The sequence below is a fragment of the Ovis canadensis genome, chromosome 14, assembly GCF_042477335.2.
Source record: "Ovis canadensis isolate MfBH-ARS-UI-01 breed Bighorn chromosome 14, ARS-UI_OviCan_v2, whole genome shotgun sequence".
NCBI classification, from domain to species: domain Eukaryota; kingdom Metazoa; phylum Chordata; class Mammalia; order Artiodactyla; family Bovidae; genus Ovis; species Ovis canadensis.
In genome coordinates, this window is record NC_091258.1 from 72,634,085 (window position 1) to 72,654,840 (window position 20,756).

The 20,756-nt window shown below is 38.7% G+C and overlaps 1 protein-coding gene across 4 annotated transcripts in view; it reads left to right on the top strand.

Annotated features, from left to right (window-relative positions):
* The window catches only part of LOC138419201 (zinc finger protein 665-like), a 33,483-nt gene extending 24,152 nt beyond the window's left edge, over positions 1-9,331 (top strand). For 3 of the 4 annotated variants that reach the window (XM_069551615.1, XM_069551616.1, XM_069551617.1), the window contains one exon: positions 5,756-9,331. In XM_069551615.1, the coding sequence (XP_069407716.1) occupies positions 5,756-7,563 (1,808 nt within the window). In that variant the 3' untranslated portion in view covers positions 7,564-9,331. Of the gene's footprint in view, positions 1-5,127; positions 5,209-5,755 lie in introns of all 4 variants that reach the window. The other variant, XM_069551618.1, reaches the window with a different exon arrangement.
* The last annotated feature ends 11,425 nt before the right edge of the window (positions 9,332-20,756 follow it).

Sequence of the window (20,756 nt, forward strand, 5' to 3'; positions counted from 1 at the left end):
CTGGGTTGTTTGTTTGTTGGTTTGTTTTGATATGAAGCTGTATGAACTGTTTGTATATTTTGGAAATAAATCCCTTATAGATAGCATCATTTGCATATATAGTCTCCTAGTGCAAAAGTTGAATTTTTGTTCTTTTTTTGGTTTCCTTTGCTTTGCAAGAAGGTTTTAAATTTAATTATGTCTCATTTGTTCGATTTTGCTTTTATTACCATGACTCTAAGAGATAGATTCAAAAAAATTTTGCTGACATTTATGTCAGTGTTTTGCATTTGTTTTCCACTATGAATTTTATAGTATCTGGTCTGGCATTTAGATGTTTCACACAATTTGAGATTATTTTTGTATGTGGTGTTAGAGAATGTTGTAATTTCATTCTTTTCCATGTAACTATCCATTTATCCCAGCATCACTTATTAAAGAGACTTCTTCATTCTATATTCTTTCCTCCTTTGTTATAGAATAATTGACTCTGAGTAAATTGGTTTATTTCTGGGTTTTCTGTCCTGTTCTACTGATGTGTGTTTCTGTTTTGTGCCATCATCATACCACTTCCGTGGTGACTCAGATGGTAAAGCCATCTGCCTACAATGCAGAAGACCCAGGTTCAGTTCCTGGGTCAGGAAGATCTGCTGGAGAAGGAAATGGCAACCCACTTCAGTATTCTTGCCTGGAAAATCCCATGGACAGAGGAACCTGGTAGTCTACAGTTGATGGGGTCACAAAGAGTTGGACACAACTGAGCGACTTCACTTTCACTTTGTTGACTGTGAGTTGGTAGTATAGTCTGCACTCAGGGAACATGATTCCTCCAGCTCTGTTCTTCTTTCTCAAGATCATTTTAGATATCAGAGTCTTTTGTATTTTGGTACAAAGTAAGTTTTTCTTTGTTTTATGATATATGTCATTGTTAATTTGAGAAGGGTTGCATTGACTATGTAGATTGCCTTGGATAGTATGGTCATTGTGACAGTGTTACTTCTTTCAATCCAAGAACATGGTATATGTTTGTCCCATCTGTTTATGTCATCTTTGGTATCAGTCATCAGCATCTTATAGTTTTATGAGTACAGTTCTTTTGACTTTTTAGGTAGGTTTATTCCTTAGAATTGTATTCTTTTCTCTGAGATGGTGAATGGGATTGTTTCATTAATATCACTTTCTGATATATCATTGTTAGCATATAGAAATGCAGCAGTTTTCTATATATTTTGTATCCAGCAAGTTTACTGTGTTCATTGATGAGGTCTAGTAGTCATCTGGTGGCATCTTCAGGATTTTCTGTGTGTAGCATCATAGTGACAGTTTTACTTCTCCTTTATTTTTTTTACCTTAAATTCCTTTTATTTATTTATTTATTTTTTCTGATTGTTGTGGCTAGGACTTCCAAAAATATGTTGAATAAAAGTGGCAATAGTGAACATTCTTGTCTTATTCATGTTGTTAAGGGGAGTGCTTTCAGTTTTTCCCTGCTGAGTATGATGTTAGCTGTGTGTTTGACATATACAGTCTTAATTATGTTGAGGTAGGGTCCATCTGTGCTGACATTCTCAAGAGTTTTTATCATAAATGGCACTTGAATTTTGTCAGAACCTTTTCTGCTTCTATTGATGATCATACGGCTTTTAGTCTTCGACTGTTACTGTGGTGTATCATAGTGATGAACTTGTGGATATTGAGAAATCTTGCATCCCTGCAATAAATCCCACTTGATCGTGGTATGATCCTTTAATGTCCTTTAATGTATTAGTAACTGTTTGAATCTGCTCTTTTGAACTCAGGGAAGGTCTAGGAGAATAAAGCCTTTTTCTACAAAAAAGAGTTGGATGCCTCAGAAAGGCTTTTGTAACTGGGAAGGTCTTCCAGAGTCAGTGTCAATCCCTCCTTTCCTTTGATACTCCTTGATCTTGAGATGACCATGTGTGGAAGAAGAAACGAAGTAAATGTCCAATAGAGAGGTTAATCATACTTGGCAGAGGAACTCAGGTTTAGATAGCTTTTTCCTGGATTTTCCTTCTGATTTCTGCTAATGAGATTCTTACACAATATCCTGGAATATTGTGTATGCTTTTCTTGAATATAAGCATTCCATTGTAAGTTACAAAATCAGAGTTGGATACATTACATTGTAAATAGTATAACAGGTATTATCCTGCTTTCTCTATATATCATAATCACTTTTAAAACCTCTCTTGTTTCTGTCCCATACCCATAGTATAATGCCCATAAACTTGCTGAACCAGTTGTTTTCTTTTAAGGTCAGTATATTAGTTTGCGCTCTCAGTTATTTTCACAAAGACATGCAGTCACAAGCTGGTATCTGGCATAAACCTGTGTACCCTATGCTCTACGCAGACCCTTTCTTAGTCCTGACCAGTCCTCACGTAGTACCTTGATATGGATGGAAACATTGTTCTTACCTATCACATCCCTCCACCTTCTACATACTCTCACTGTAAAGATTCTCTCTGATCATTTATTGAACACGTTTCTCAGGACATGACCTAAATCACTCTGTGCATCCATGATGGCTCACAGCCCATTTTGAGATGGGATGGTTGAACAATAGTTAAACAGACTTCTTTTGTCTTATATCTTCCTTGATATTTTCCTTCTAAGTTTCTTTTATTTTTATTTTTTTGAAATATTTTCTAGTCTATTCGTTTGTTGGGTGGTCATGTTTACAAATAAGTTTTTTCAGTTGTCCCAGTAGGTTCAGATTCATATCCTGGTTCTCTTACCACTTTGTGGGCCAATTGGGTGTGTCTCCTGCTCTGATTAGAGAATAACATGTTAATTTACCTCAAGCCTTTTAAAGCAAATTAGTGCTGTCAGTAGTACATGTTTTATAGTAAATACTCAAAATTTTATTTGTTTAAAAAAGGTAATATCTATATTCTGTCATGTTCTTTAGGATATGACTTTATCTACATTATATCTTTTTTAATATAAATTCATTTATTTTCATTGGAGGTTAATTACTTTACAATATTGTATTGGTTTTGCCATACATCAACATGTGTCCACCACAGGTATACACGTGTTCCCCATCCTGAAGCCCGCTCCCTCCCCATTCCCCGTAGCATCCCCCTGGGTCATCCCTGTGCACCAGCCCCAAGTATCCAGTATCATGCATGAAACCTAGACTCGTGATTCATTTCATATATGATATTATACGTGTCTCAATGCCATTCTCCCAAATCATCCCACCCTTTCCCTCTCCCACAGAGTCCAAAAGCCTGTTCTATACATCTGTGTTTCTTTTGCTGTCTCGCATATAGGGTTATCGTTATACCATCTTTCTGAATTCCATGTATATGCGTTAGTATATTGTATTGGTGTTTTTCTTCCTGGCTTACTTCACTCTATAATAGGGTTCAGTTTCATCCACCTCATTAGAACTGATTCAAATGAATTCCTTTAATGGCTGAGTAATACTCCATTGTGTATGTGTACCACAGCCTTCTTATCTGTTCATCTGCTAACGGACATCTATGTTGCTTCCATGTCCTGGCTATTATAAACAGTGCTGCAGTGAACACTGGGGTACACGTATCTCTTTCAATTCTGGTTTGCTTGGTTTTTATTCCCAGCAGTGGGATTGCTGGGTCATAAGGCAGTTCTATTTCCAGTTTTTTAAGGAATCTCCACACTGTTCTCCATAGTGGCTGTACTAGTTTGCATTCCCACCAACAGTGTAACAGGGTTCCCTTTTCTCTACACCCTCTCCAGCATTTATTGCTTGTAGACTTTTGGATCGCAGCCATTCTGACTGGTGTGAAATGGTACCTCATTGTGGTTTTGATTTGCATTTCTCTGATAATGAGTAATGTTGAGTGTCTTTTCATGTGTTTGTTAGCCATCTATATGTCCTCTTTGGAGAAATGTCTATTTAGTTCTTTGGCCCATTTTTTGATTGGGTCGTTTATTTTTCTGGAATTAAGCTGCAGGAGTTGCTTGTATATTTTTGAGGTTGGTTGTTGGTCAGTTGCTTCATTTGCTATTATTTTCTCCCATTCTGATGGCTGTCTTTTCACCTTGCTTATAGTTTCCTTTGTTGTGCAGAAGCTTTTAAGTTTAATTATGTCCCATTTGTTTATTTTTGCTTTTATTTCCAATATTCTGGGAGGTGGGTCATAGAGGATCCTGCTGTGATGTATGTCGGACAGTGTTTTGCCTACGTTCTCCTCTAGGAGTTTTATAGTTTCTGGTCTTCTGTTTAGATCTTTAATCCATTTGGAATTTATTTTTGTGTATGGTGTTAGAAAGTGATCTAGTTTCTTTTACAAGTGGTGACCAGTTTTCCCAGCACCACTTGTTAAAGAGAGTGTCTTTAACCATTGTATATTCTTGCCTCTTTTGTCAGAGATAAGGTGTCTATAGGTGTGTGGATTTATCTCTGGGCTTACTGTTTTGTTCCATTGATCTATATTTCTGTCTTTGTGCCAGTACCATACTGTCTTGTTGACTATGGCTTTGTAGTAGAGCCTGAAGTCAGGCAGGTTGATTCCTCCAGTTCCATTCTTCTTTCTCAAGATTGCTTTGGCTATTTGAGGTTTTTTGTATTTCCATACAAATTGTGAAATTATTTGTTCTAGCTCTACATTATATCTTCTTAAAATTTTATTTATTTTTTAATTGAAGGATAATGGCTTTACCGAATTTTGTTTTCTGTCAAACCTCAGCTACATTATATTTTGTATGCATTTCACTTGCAACATTTTTCAGCAATATTGTGTCTGACCCTAGTCAATAAATACACAAAGCACTCACTTTTTATTTATTATATTTTGGTGCCATTAAACTAGGTAATTAAGAATAGTGCATGGCTAGAGATTAGCCTTGCTTGGTGGCTCAGTGGTAAAGAATTCACCCTTTAATGCAGAAGATGCAGGTTTGATTCCTGAGTCAGGAAGATCCCATGGAGAAGGAAATGGCAACCCACTCCACTATTCTAGCCTGGGAAATCCCATGGACAGAGGAGTCTGGTTCGCTACAGTCCACAGTGTCCCAAAGAGGCAAACACGACTGAGCGACTGAACAACAGCAATATAGGTGGGGGTTGCATTGTTTATTGGCTGTTAGAAAACCGGTGAATATTTTACGTCTTAATTTATGTGTCATTTACAGATGATGGTCTTTTGGCGTGTATTCTGCAATACAGCTGACACATACCACTTGTTAACATTATAAAATGCCTTTTCTTTTTAGGTATGTAGTTCTATAGCAGATTTAGAAAACTATGTTGTTTCAAATAATTGTTTTAGTAGTATTCTTCATTTTCTCATTTGTTTTCAATTGTAAACAACCAATTATGAAAAGTTAATTATTAGGTGTGTAAGCTTGGTTTTGGATTATTTACTGTTACAATATATAATATATTGTTTAGAATTTATGTGCAGTAAGTTTGCAGAATACAATGATAGTGTAATATTTTGTTTTCAATTTGAGACAGCCGTTGATTGATATGTTCCTAAGGGCCCTGGTAGAAAAACACTCTGTTTGAGAGTTGGCATAAGATTGTCCAATGTGAGTGTTTGGCATATGGTTTTTAAAACTAGGCTACCTTAACGGTGAATTTATGTTATGCTTTCTTAAGTTAAGAATTCTATTCCTTTAGTGTTTCTAAAGACTTAAGATGATCATTATGGAGTTTCATAACTTGATGTATTACTTTTGATGTAATATATATTCAACATGAAACATTTATTTTTGAGTTATTGTGAGCAGGATACCTATGGTTCTTTTTATCTTGTAGATATCTCTCCTACACATGTGATGAAGCATTTACAACCCACAGCGAACAGTGATAAACTAGAAACATTCCATACATTGATGCTGGCAAGTCCTGAAAGCTGTGAAATAAAACTTTTTCATCTTTGGGAATGTCAGGAAAATATGTGTGACTTTGAGTGTCAGGGGAGTGATGACAAAATAAATTACAAAGGCACACCTATAAGCGTTTTTGGAAATGTGCCTGATGGAAGAGATTCGCATGATAGGAAGGATGCAGGCATCAAGCCCTTTGGAAAGAGGTTTGGATTTAACTTTCTGGATAAACTGCAGATGTTTCAAACTGGCAGAATAATTTCTGAATATAATGAAGTTAAGAGTTCTGTCAACAACAGTTTCTCATTTTCACCAGTTCAAAGAATTCCTCCCTGTGTCCAAACCAGTGTTTCTAATATATATGGAAATGATTTCATGAATCCTTCAGGAATAAGAGAAGAACTCAAAGCACACAGGGAAAAACCTTACAAATGTGATGAGTGTGTCAAGGCCTTTAGTCACAGCTCACACCTCAAGAGACATAAGAAAATTCATACAGGAAAGAAATTATTTAAATGTGATATATGTGACAAAGTTTTAAGCCAAAATTCAAACCTTGCTCGTCATCAGAGGGTTCATACTGGAGAGAAACCTTACAAATGTGATGAGTGTGGCATGGCCTTTCGTGTAAAGTCAACCCTTTTAAGTCATCAGACAGTTCATACTGGTGAGAAACCATACAAATGTGATGAGTGTGGCAAGGCCTTTCGTCTAAAGGTAACCTTTTTAAGTCATCTGACAATTCATACTGGAGAGAAACCTTACAAATGTGATCAGTGTGGCAAGGCCTTTCGTCTAAAGGTAACCTTTTTAAGTCATCTGACAATTCATACTGGAGAGAAACGTTACAAATGTGATGAGTGTGGCATGGCCTTTCGTGTAAAGTCAAGCATTTTAAGTCATCAGACAGTACATACTGGAGAGAAACCTTACAAATGTGATGAGTGTGGCAAGGCCTTTTGTGTAAAGTCAACCCTTTTAGGTCATCGGAGAGTTCATACTGGAGAGAAACCTTACAAATGTGGTGAGTGTGGCAAGGCCTTTTGTGTAAAGTCAACCCTTTTAAGTCATCAGACAGTTCATACTGGAGAGAAACCTTACAAATGTGATGAGTGTGGCAAGGCCTTTCGTCTAAAGTCAATCCTTTTAAGGCATCAGACAGTTCATACTGGAGAGAAACCTTACAAATGTGATGAGTGTGGCACAGCCTTTCGTCTAAAGTCAAAGCTTTTAAGTCATCAGACAGTTCATACTGGAGAGAAACCTTACAAATGTGATGAGTGTGGCAAGGCCTTTTGTGTAAAGTCAACCCTTTTAAGTCATCAGACAGTTCATACTGGAGAGAAACATTACAAATGTGATGAGTGTGGCAAGGTCTTTCGTCTAAAATCAAGCCTTTTAAGGCATCAGACAGTTCATACTGGAGAGAAACCTTACAAATGTGATGAGTGTGGCAAGGCCTTTCGTGTAAAGTCAACCCTTTTAGGTCATCAGAGAGTTCATACTGGAGAGAAACCTTACAAATGTGCTGAGTGTGGCAAGGCCTTTGCTCAGAGCTCAAACCTCAGGAAACATAACAAAATTCATACAGGAAACAAATTATTTAAATGTGATATATGTGACAAACTCTTCGGCCAAAATTCAACCCTTTTAAGTCATCAGACAGTTCATACTGGAGAGAAACGTTATATATGTGATGAGTGTGGCAAGGCCTTTTGTCTAAAGTCAACCCGTTGAAGGCATCAGACAGTTCATACTGGACAGAAACCTTACAAATGTGATGAGTGTGGCACGGCCTTTCGTCTAAAGTCAAACCTTCTAAGTCATCAGACAGTTCATACTGGAGAGAGACCTTACAAATGTGATCAGTGTGGCACAGCCTTTCGTGTAAAGTCAAGCCTTTTAAGGCATCAGACAGTTCATACTGGAGAGAAACGTTATATATGTGATGAGTGTGGCAAGGCCTTTTGTCTAAAGTCAACCCTTTTAAGGCATCAGACAGTTCATACTGCAGAGAAACCTTACGAATGTAATGAGTGTTGTAGGGCCTTTCATGTAAAGTCAATCCTTTTAAGGCATCAGAGAGTTCATACTGGAGAGAAACCTTGTGATGAGTGTGGCAAGGCCTTTACTGACAGCTCATACCTCAGGAGAGAGAAGAATATTCATACAGGAAAGAAATTATTTAAATGTGACATATGTGACAAAGTCTTCGGCCAAAATTCGAAGCTTGCTCGTCTTCGGACGGTTCATACTGGAGAGAAACCTTACAAATGTGATGTTTTTGGAATGGCCATTGGTATAAAGTCAACCCTTTTAAGGCATCAGATAGTTCATACTGGTCAGAAACCTTACAAATGTGATGAGTGTGGCAAGGCCTTTCGTGAAAAGTCAACCCTTTTAAGTCATCAGACATTTCATACTGGAGAGAAACCTTACAAATGTGATCAATGTGGCAAGGCCTTTCATCTAAAGTCAACCCTTTTAAGGCATCAGACAGTTCATACTGGAGAGAAACCTTACAAATGTGATGAGTGTGGCAAGGCCTTTCGTCTAAAGTTAACCCTTTTAAGGCATCAGACAATTCATGCTGGAGAGAAACGTTACAAATGTGATGAGTGTGGTGAGGCCTTTCCTGAAAAGTCAACCCTTTTAAGGCATCAGACAGTTCATACTGGTGAGAAAGCTTACAAATGTGATGAGTGTGGATAAGTCTTCGGTCAAAAACCACATCTTCAACTTCACTGGAGAATTCATACTGGAGAGAGACCTTTCAGATGTAATGAGTGTGGCAAGTTTGGAGAATACATATAGAGAAACCTTTCAAATGTTTCGAGTGTGGAAAATCCTTTTCTCAGGTCTCAGCACTCACTAAACATCAGAAAATCCATACATGAGAGAAACTCATGTGAATGTGGTATATGGTAGAAGTCTTCAAAATTCACACCCTACTGTTGCTCAGAGAATTCATCCTACTGAGAAACCATACAAATATCATGAGTGTGGCAACATCTTAGGCTTTATGAGAAAATTCATACTGGATAGAAGCCAGATATATATGTATTGATTAGTCAGGTCTTTAGAACATGAATTCATTCTAGAAAGATTCCTCACCAATTTCACAAATGTTAAAAAATAAATAACCCTATCCTCACATCTCACCAGTAGTATCAGAGTATTTATCCTGGAGAAAACACACAGCAATGTAACGTGTGTGGCAAGGATCTTACCCAAAAGTCACAAGATAGGGACATAGTGGGGCCATACTTCCCAGACTCAGTGGTTGTGGCAAATCCTTTACCTTTTTCACTCTATGTATTCTCTGATGACTTTAGTTCAGGTACTCAGCAACTGCAGTCAGTCCATATTTGAAGAGAAGCTATAGAGATCTTTTTGTGTAAAAGAAACCTGAATTCTACCTCAGCAAATATGATTCTTTGGGACAGTAGTCCGCCATCTTTTTGGTCTCCTGGCTCTCTGAATAAAGTCACTATTCCTTTCCCAACAAGTAGTCTCTGTTTATTGGCCTGTTGTGTGGTGAGCTCTAAGAACTTGGCTTTGACATTGATCAAATGCATTTGCTACATGTGTTTCACGATGGTCTCTGGAAAGGAATCAATGAGATGAAGGGATCGACTTCATTAGATACAATTCTTTCACATCCATGTTCCCTGGAAAAACACACAGCCTGAATTACAAAATTCAATAGTGTGTGTGAATTAGCAATAGGGAGGGGAGAAAATAATTTAAAACTAGGACATGACTCATCATGGTCAGTAGGAACAGGAAGCTCTTCTGTACATAGTCCAGCCTGTTATAAAACATAATGTTCTACCAACTGACCTTGAACAGAGTAGGCAAGATGTTAAAAGGCCTGGGTTTTTCATAGGAGGAGAGGGAGAGTTACCAGGGACTGATGGTGTGCTAGGAACAAAGCATAGGAATAGGGTCATGTTCTCCATTGGATAAAAATAACTGTTGTATGTATGATTAAAGAAGAGTTACTCTTATTTGTGGAAATTGAAGACAGAGCTGTCATGGTCTTTGTAGACCAGGACCTGAGGAATGGAGTCGATGAGAAGAAGGAAGCAGGGGACCCAAGTCTCGAGTGAAACAAGGGTGCTTTATTTGCAAAAACACATGTTTATATATCTTTATACAAGGCAGCTTTAGGCAGTAAAAACATTGAGGAAAAACAAAGCCAAGCAAATAACAATCTTGAAAGGGCCAGAAAGCATTCCATATCCTGAGGAAGAGGGGCATAACTGAACAGATTACCTTGAAGTAAAAGGTCACTGAAGGGAGTCACTGAATGGATTCCAAGCAGATGTTCTTTCTCATGACCTCAGTCCTGAGAACTGCATGCAGCTCTGCTCATTCCTGTTTTCCAGGAACTGATAAAGAATAGAGTCCTTGAGAATCAGCACACAAAAGAAGAAAATATCATGTTGGATTCTTTAAATTTGAATGTCCCCTGACAGTTCCCCCTTTTTACTTTTTTATAATTGGGGATGACTGTAGATACTTGTGTGAAAAAGGCCCTGAGCAAGTGAGTTTGTTTTGTTTGAACAAATATAGTTGAAAGGCATTGGTATGTTACAATTATAATCACCAGGATAATTATCAGCATTATAGTTCCAGATCCAATACTATGTGTAATGCCTTGAAACCATCTTTGAGGGTCTAGCCCAGATAATTGATCAGCTACCTGTTCAGGTAAGGTTCCCAAATTGTTGGAAGAGGGTAGACTCTTAGAGAAGGTTTCAAGGATTTCCTTTTGCAACAATTGTACATTTAAGGAAGCATTATTATGCATATCTTGCAAATGACATTTAATTTTTTTCCCAATTGTAAGCACTATGGTTGAACCGAAGAGGAGTGATACAAAATTAAGTAGAATTCCAAATACAATTTAATAATACTTGTTTTTGTAAATCTATTAATTGATCTCCGACCCATTGGATGGCTGTTTTTATCTTGAACTTTTTCATCTTTCTGAACCTGAGTGTCCCATATAGTACGAGCATCTTTAGTCCAATTTGGAATAAAGTTTTGTATTTGAGTTGAAGTTTGTAAAGCAGTGTCTGTGACAGTGGCAGTGGTGCAAATGGCTGTTAACCCCAAAATGCCAAGAATCAAGCATCTAATTCCTTAGCTCGTCAGAGTAATTTAGTGAGTAACTGGGAGGTAAGTCTTACGATGGGATCCTCTTTGCAGGGTCGTTGGAGATCTGCTGGCAACCACAGACTACGTCGTGATCGAAGAATCAAAAGGGATTTGTGTTTTTAGAGAAATAGAGGAATTAAGACAAGTATACAATTTGCAATCTATACAAGTCACAGAACGTAAAGTCTGATTGTAAGTTTCCTATGGCGATAACAAAAGGAACGGGAACACAAGCTTGTATAAAATGTGAATGATTATAATGGAAGGAATAGTTACTATGACTGGTCCCTGTGAAATATCCAGTCCAGGTTCCAAGTTTTCAGTATTTGTAGCAAGTTTCCAGATGTCCCATTGTTCAGGGCCAATTTGTTTGTTGAGGACAATTTGAGGGCGAGGAGGTGCCATTCCACCATCAAGCCAGCCAAGGAGTCCTTTGTCATGGAAGTGTTCCATTGAACTGTTGGTAATCTTCCATGTTACTTGAGTAACATAATCATACATGGTACTGTTAATATCATCTGAGCAGTATGATAACCACATACCATAGGGTCCCCAATCAACAATGGTATAATTGGCCACAAACATGAATTTCCATGATTTAGCTTGACATCTATCTCAACAAACAGGAGTATATTTAAAATCCTTATAAGTAAACCCCTTACATTCCAACTTTTGTCCTTGTCCTAGAGTGTTGGTAGTATTGACATGGTTCTCATAAAAGGACAGGGCAGTAAACAGTCTAAGCAATGTGTGGAAATTCTTTTTTGGAGGCAGGATGAAAGCCCACGTTTGTTGACTAACATTAATACATAATTCTGCTGGGCCCATGCATAAAGGAAGGATTTTATAGCCTAGAGGAATGTTAATTAATCTTTCTTCATCCTCACGATGAGAGGGCCCCTCCAAGTTCCAAGGAGGAGGCATATATACTGAGTCATTAGTGGATACAACCGGTCCTATATCTGTCCATTCTACAACCTGCAATAAAGGGGGGGGGGGGTTAGGTATATAAGCCAATAAGTGTGATTAATCAAGTCAGCCTGAGCGGGGGAAGCAAAAGCAAGCATAGTGACAAAAATATTTTTAGGATTCCGAGGCATTCCCTGTTGGGAAACCAGATTTTCACCTTGATTAGTAAGGGTTTTTATCTGTCCCCAAGTAGGGAAATCATAAAGTCGATGACCTCAAGTGCAGCGTTTCTTGGAAATTTTCAAGTCACCATGGCTTGTACTGGAAATTCCTCCTCCTGGGGATTTTGCCATTTCTTCTCTATCTTGAATGCCGGTGGTTCCCCTGGGGCGGATCTTCTGAAGAGGGAGCCAACTGATTTCGTTGGGTCCATCTGGAGAAATCCAAGCATACCCCTTTCCCTGTAATATTAATTTTCCAGATGTCCATTGTTTAGTCCACCCATCTTGATACCAATTGTCAGAGGAAGGGAGGTATCCTTGAATGCCTCAAAATGTTTTTCTGCTTTGTCAAATTATCCCCTTGAGGCAAGTTTAAAATTTTTAAGCAAATTAAGCTGTATTAAAATCACTGCAGATGGTGATTGCAGCCATGAAATTAAAAGATGCTTACTCCTTGGAAGAAAAGTTATGACCAAGCTATATAGCATATTCAAAAGCAGAGACATTACTTTGCCGACTAAGGTCTGTCTAGTCAAGGCTATGGTTTTTCCAGTAGTGTTGTATGGATGTGGGAGCTGTTCTGTGAAGAAGGCTGAGCACCAAAGAATTGAAGCTTTTGAACTGTGGTGTTGGAGAAGACTCTTGAGAGTCCCTTGGACTGCAAGGAGATCCAACCAGTCCATTCTGAAGGAGATCAGCCCTGGGATTTCTTTGGAAGGAATGATGCTAAAGCTGAAAGTCCAGTACTTTGGCCACCTCATGTGCAGAGTTGACTCATTGGAAAAGACTTTGATGCTGGGAGGGGTTGGGGGCAGGAGGAGAAGGGGACGACCAAGGATGAGATGGCTGGATGGCATCACTGACTCGATGGACGTGACTCTGAGTGAACTCCGGGAGTTGGTGCTGGACAGGGAGGCCTGGTGTGTTGCGATTCATGGGGTCACAAAGAGTTGGACACGACTGAGCGACTGAACTGAACTGAAGTGAACAATAGTTATAGGATTAAAGAGTATATTGCGTTGGAATGTGTTGGGGTCCTTTAATGGACTGGAACCTGGCGGTCCGGTGTCAAAGATAAGAAAGTGAAAGAGAGAAAGAAAGACACAGGCACCCAAGCTCTGATGGAGCAAAGGTGCATTAATGATCTTTCTGTGAGTGTATATAGGCTGTTGTACAAGAAATTTCCTTCAATACAAACAAACATACAGCAACCATTACCAAGGGAACAAGGGATTAATAATGGTCACAAGGTCAGGAGACAATCCATATCTCAAGAAAGAGGATTGAGATTAAGCAGTTTTGTTGTAAGGAGAACGTTTACTGAAGGCGTTTCAAGCCTGTCTCATCCATGACCTCAGTCCTGGGAGCGGCGTGCTGTTCCACTGGTTTCTGACAACAGAAACTGATGAACAGCACGTTGAAATACTCCTGTTAAACATTCCCTGACAATTCCCACTTATTTGTAAAAAGGGTTCTGGCCATTTGAATTTGTTTAGTTCTAACAATTTTGCATGAAGGCAATGGTGAACGATAAATATAATTGTCAAGACAATCACCAAAATTACAGTTCCAGACCCAGTGCTGTGTGTAATGCTTTGAAACCATCTGTGTGGGGCTAACCCAGATAATTCATCAGCTAGTTGTTCAGCTAAAGTTTGCAAATTAGTGGAAGAGGGCAGATTTTTAGAAAAGGTTTCAAAGATTTCTTTTTGTAATAATTGTACATTCAGAGAGGCATTGTCATGTATGTTTTGTAAATGAAATTTGATTTGTTCCCAGTTGTAGGTACTATTATTGAATTGAACATGTATAACAAAATTGAGTAGAATTCCAATCACATTTTAGCATCACCTGTTTTTGTTCATGTTTTAATTGATCTCCAACACAGTTGATGACTGATTTTAGTTCCTGTATTTCATCTTGAATATGCTCATCTATCTGAGCCTGAATGGCCCACATAGTATGAGCATCTTTAGTCCAATTTTGGATAAAATGATGTGTTTGAATTGAGGTTTGTAAAGCAATGCCAGTGACAGCAGCAGTGGTGCAAATAGCTATTAATCCCCAAATGCCAAGAATCAGCCATCCAATGAATCGTTTAGATGATGAGCAGTTTAGTAAGTAACCAGGAAGCAAGTCCAGCCATGGGCCCTTCTTCCCAGGGCCGCTGGAGATTTATTGGTAACCACAGACTACGTCGAGATCGAAGAATCAAAAGGGATTCATTTCTTAAGGAAACAGAAGAGTAAGACAAGTATATAAGTTGCAATTTATACAAGTTACAGAACGTAAAAGTCTTATTGAATTGTAAACTTCCTATAGCTAGAACAAAAGAAAGGGGAACACAAGCTTGTATGAAATATGATTGATTATTACGAAAGAAATAGTTTCTGTGACTACAATTAGTCCCTGTGAAATGTCCAGTCCAAGTCCTAAGTTCTTTGATGCTCGCAGCAAATTTCCAGGTGTCCCATTGTTCAAGTCCAATCTGGTTATCGAGGAGTATTCGAGGATGAGGTGGGTGCCATTCCACCCTAAAGCCACCCAAGAAGTCCTTTGTCATGGTAATGTTGCATTATAGTGTTACTAACCTTCTATGCTACTTGAGAAGCATAATCACAGGCAGTGCTGTTAATATCATCTGAGCAGTTAGATAACCACATATCATGGGGTCCCCATTCGACAATTGTATGATTAGCCACAAACATTAATTTTCCTGATTTGGCCTGACACTTGTCCCAATGAACCAGAGTATATTTAAAGTTCTTATTAGTAAACGCTTTGGATAGTGTTCTTTGTTCTTTCCCTAACTCTCCCTAAAGTTTCAGTAGTATAAACATGGTTCACAGACAAAGAAAGGGCGATAAATAATCTAAGCAACATCTGAAAGTCCTCTTTTGGAGGCAGGGCAAAAGCCCAAGTTTGTCTGCTAATGTTTATGCATAATTTTTCTGGGCCCATACATGAAGGACTTCATAATCTAGAGAGGTGTTAGTTTCACTTCTTCAGGGTATGAGGGCCCTTTAAGGCTCCAGGGAGAAGGCATATGTATGGAGTCATTAGTTGATATGATTGGCCCTTTCTCCGTCCATTCTACAACCTGAAGTAAAGGGGGGTTGGATATGTAAGCCCAGTGTGATTGATTAGTTCAGCTTGAGTTGGGGGGAGGTGCCAGCAAGCAAAGCAAACCAGGCAACAAAAACATTTTCAGGACTCCAAGGCATTCTCTATATTGAGAAACCAGATTTTCAGCTTGATTAGTTAGGGTTTTTATTTGTTGCCCAAGACGGGAAATCATAAGGTTGATGCCGCCAAGGGTGGTGCTTTCTGGAGATCTTTAGAGCCACCATGGCCTGTATTGGAATTTCTTCCTCCTGGGGTTTTTGTTGTCTCATTTCTTTACATTGAAGGCCGGGGGCCCCCTTGGGTCGGATCTTCCAAAGAGGAAGCCATGTGAGTTCATCTGGGGAAATACAAGCCTGCCCCTCTATAAGATTAATTTCCCATATTTCCATTGTCCATTTAACCTGTCTTATTACCAAATGGGCTGAGGAAGAAGAAGAGTCCTTCAATTCCTCAAAATGTTTTTTTCTGCTCGTGTCAAGATATCTCCTTGCAGTAAATTTAAAAAATTTAAAACAAAGCTATATTAACAATAGTTATAGGCTTAAAGAATATATTGCATTGGAATCTAGTAAAGTCTGCTCTGGATAAGGAAGATAAAAGTGTTCCTGTGTATTCCCCCGTGTTTAATTTTTTATTTGTAGTTTCAGTGTGTAATGTGTTTGTTTAACTGTGTCTTGTGTTTGTGGATTATAAGAAATGTCTGTAATCTGTATAATAGAGGATGAATGTAAAAACTGTTTGAAATGCTTAGAAATACAGGCAGGGTCATTGTCTGTTTTTATAGAATTAGGTGTTCTCATTATTGCAAAGTAAGCTAACAGGTGGGTTATAACGTGTAGTTTCATGTCGGAGAGCTGTGGCCCATATAAAAGAATTTGTGTCAATTGACACATGTAAGAAGGAAGAGGAAGAAAGTTCAGAGCAATGAGTTCCATCCATTTGCCATAAAATTCTTTCATTTGTCAGAAACCTTTTTTATATGTTTGTATTTATCATTATGGCAAAGAAAATACATATTTATTAATAGTTTAAATCTCTTTAGTTTTTCTGTAAGGAAAACTTTTTGTAAGAGGAAGTTAGTGTTCAGTAATTATTTTCTAAAATCTTACTTTATTTGGAAATGACCTAGCTATTTAATAAACTTTTCTTATTTCGTTTAGTACAATTTTATGAATTTAGGTTAACTCAATCCTAAGAGATTAGGTAGACAGTTTGAAAATATAATTATTTTTATTAGAGTTTATCTAAAAGTTTTCATCTCATTTATATATTTATATATATAGTGAGTTACTTTTTTGTTGACAAACTTAGTTTACCTTAAATCTAGGCACAATAAAAGTATTATATAATGATTTAAGACATGTCTTAATTAATTAACAAATGATTATATTTATATTTAAATAAACATTTAATATTGAATATTTTTCAGTTGACATGAACTTGAATTTAAATAGAGCTCATTAATTTCATATTATCCAAAAACAAAGACATACATTGAGACATAGATAATTTTAGATAGACAGACAGACATAGTTTTCCACTTGACATTTAAAATATCTTTCTGATATATGTATATGTGTGTGTGTGTGTGTGTGTGTGTATTTTTTTTTTCCCTGAGTTCCACCAATTTCTTTATGTCTGGAGTCCCAGATAGAGTGGGCTGTGTATCCCAAGGACATGATAAGAGTTAACTTTAGGTTTTTTTCTTAGGCCTGTTTTTGTTTCCGAGGCAGAATTGGAGCGCCAAAAAAGTATTTTAACAAGTTAACCTTTTCCTAACTGCACATGTAAGAACGGGTTTTGCAATTTCAAAAAAGATTTAATCAGTTTTTTATGGAGTCTAAAGAATGAATATCATGGCCATTCAGTGTCAAAAATATCACTTCTCCTTTTTGTAGTTACAGTATATTACTAATGATATATGCATGAGGGACTTGCTGTCACATTGGATGTGTAAAGCCTTGGGACTGTTAAGTATACCTTGAGGTAACACAGTCTAATGAAATCTTTTATGAGGCCCGATGTGATTAGGAAAAGGGAGAGAGAGAGTGAATCTCTCTCAGTCTAAAGGGTGTAAAGTTATATTTAAAAAGCAATCTTGTAAATCAGTAATAATAATGTGCCAATTTTGAGGAACAGTAGTAGGGGATGGGATCCCTGGTTGTAGTGCACCCATGGGAGTCATAGATGCATTAACTTTTCTAAGGTCTGTTAAGAGATGTCATTTGTTAGATTTCTTTTTTATAACAAAAATAGAGTTCCAAGGAGAGTAAGATTCTCAATATGTTTTAATTCTACTTGTCTGTCTATAAGTTCTTTAGTAGCCTGTAATTTTTCTTTCATGAGGGGCCATTGTTCTGTGCAAATAGGCTCATCATTCTTCCAAGTTAGTTTAATAATTGCTTTGTTTGTTAAATGAGCAGTGGCCCCTAGGAAAAATGTGGAATGTATATCTGAGCCTGCCATTGCATAAGTAAGTCCCTTCCTATTAGATTAAGGGGTGCATCTAACACATAAGGTCTTAATGTTGCAGGCTGGCCTTTCAGTCCTTCATGTGGGTAGATTTGAATATTTTGATACATTTCTTATACCTTGGTTTGAGATATTCCTGCAATTTGGCAAGAGATTTTTTTCTGTAGGCCAGGTTTTGGGCCATAAGTGTTTGGAAATAATAGTAATATCAGATCCAGTGTCGAGGAGACCAGAAAATCTTGAAGCATTAATTTTGATATTTATATTTGATCGGGCATATTGAGATACCAATGATGTCCATAAGGATTGTTTTTGATCTGCCAAATCTGCTTGTCTGTACATTATTAGAGGAGTTAATAGAAATGTAAGGCAACAGAAGTAATTGAGCAATTTTGTCCCCCTTTTTGAATTGCCATAGAATCTGAGATGACATCATAATTTGAATCTCTCCTTTATAATCTGAATCAATTATTCCAGGGTGAACAGTAATTCCTTTAGAAGTCAAACTAGATTGGCCAAGTAAAAGACCGAAAGTTTGTGGGGGCAGGGGTCCAAAAAGTCCGGTAGGTACTGTAGAAGGGACTGCTTGAAGGTAAAGGGAAAAATCATTTAGGGCTGGTATATCGACCGCAACACTGCCAGATGTTGAGGTTTGAGGGAAAAGATAGAAGTTGCCCCTGGTTTTTATTGTAGGGGACCTGTGGTGTGTGTGGGGGGGTCCCCTGTTTGGAGTTTCCCGGAATAGGTTTTCCTTCAATATCAAATTTAGATTTACAGTCTTTGGCCCAATGCATTCCTCTATGGCAACGAGGGCAGATTCTTCGAAGATTTTTATTAGCCTTCTTAGGGCAGTCCCTTTCTAAATGGTTTTTATCTCCACATGTAAAATAATCTTCATTTCGCTTTCTAGAAGGTAGCAGCCATTGTCTTAGCTAGCATTTGCATCTTTTGAGTTTCTGATTCTAGATTACAACAAGTCTTCAAATAATAATAGTCCCAGTCTCACGAATTGAAACCGTAGCTCTCTGACATTCCAGATTTGCATTCTCATAAGCAAGTAATTTCTCTAGCTGTTTTTTGGCTTCTTCTCTGATTACAGTACGGGAAATAGCAGTTTCTAATCTAGCTAAAAAAACCAGCATAACGTTGATTAGGTCCTTGTAATGTTTTAGTGTAGCTACCTGTAGGCTCTCTTTGAGGAGTAATTCTATCCCAGGCTTCAAGGACCACTGTTTTCCATTGTTCATGCAATAAGGAAGGACATTGTATTTGAGCTTCTATGGTATCAAATTGTCTGGCACCAGTTAACATTTCAAAAGTAATTTGGTTTGGGGGAGTGCCAGCTCAAGTATTCTTGTTAGCATGATCTCTGGCTATATCTTGAAACCACATTGTCCATTGAAGATATTCTCCTGGTTTAAGGAGAGCTTTTATTAAAGTTCACCAATCATAGGGAATAAAATTTCCAATAGAAAATGCCACAACATTTAGAAGCTCTTTAGTAGCAGGCGAATGTGGACCATACATAGTTACAGCCTTTTTCATTTGTTGCATGTAAAAAAAGATTAATACCCTCATATTGAGGTATTATGTGCCCTTGAGCGTCAGGATTTCTTAAAACTGGAAAGATGGAGAAACCATTGGCATCAGAAACTTGTGATTGCAAAGCCTGTAATTCAGAGAGCCTCTGTCACGGAGGAGAGTGAGTAATGTTATGCCCAAGGTCCCAATCCCCAGAACTGAGAGAATAAGACATCCATAGCAATGCAAATGCAAAAAGGGAATTTATCGCTAGCTCGAGCCAGGGCCCAAGTTTCATCCAACGCAGTGGAGTGGAACAAGGGCCTTGGCTCAAGCTAGCAATAAATTTCCTTTTTGTGTTTGCATTGCTGTGGATGTCTTGTTCTCTCAGTTCTGGGGATTGGGACCTTGGGCATAACATTTGGGGGCTCGTTCGGGATCCCCTGACTGAGAAGAACAACACCTTCCAGGCATAAGGGAAGCCTCACTAGGAGGAAATATATCTGGACGCCGGCATTAGGTCAGGGGGTGAAAGAGTCGCCCGGCCAGCATAAGTCCGGGGCCCAGAATTCGAGCTGGAAGGCAGCTGGTTCTGTGAGCCGTTCTGTAAAGGAATGGGGGAAAACGTTTCTCCCGATCCTGAGTCTGGTGGGCAGTGGACGTCCTTCGGTAAGGTAACTTTGGGGAACAGGACAACAGCAACCCGGGATAAACCTAGTTCAGTGTTTTCGGCTGATATTTGTTCGTCTACTGTCTGTCGCTTGTCTTTGTGTGCTGGCGCCGTGCTTTTTGTGTGTTCATTGTGGATATTGCCACCATGGGTCAAAGTTATTCTACACTGCTATCTGTAATGACTGACCATTTTTCCGATTTTAAGTCCAAGGCTCAGAATCTATCCCTGCTAGTAAAGAAGAGCAAGCTAAAAACCCTATGCTCATCTGAGTGGCTGACATTTCAGGTCAGCTGGCCGCCGGAGGGAACTTTCGGCCTGCCGGTCATCCAGGCTGTTAAAGAAAAGATAATGGCTCCTGACCCTCGGGGCCATCTGGACCAAGCTCCTTACATCCTGGTCTGGGAAAATCTAGTAGAAGACCCTCCCGTCTGGCTGAAACCCTTTATTCACAACCCCCTCAGTGCTTCTGTTCCACAGGTCCTGGTCATGGAGACCTCTAAGGAAGAAAACCGGGAGGCATAGGAGAGCCGGAAGAAACCGATACTCCAGGAATCTTCTCTATACCCTAGTCTGATTGATTTAGACACTGAAATCTCTCCTCCCCCATATATCCCACCACCCTTGCTCCTGCAGGTACCTCAGGTGTCGTCCGGAGAACAAAGGGGGAACTCAGAACCCTCAGCTCCGCAGCAGGAAGGGTGGCCAGCCCAGGGAACTCACGGAAGGACCCGAGGGGGTGGAGACTCGTCTGACTATGGGAGCCGAGAGGCCCCTTCGTCTACTGTTCGAGCACTTCCTGTCTGGGCCGGGCCAGCAAATCCTGACGGAGAACAGAATTATCA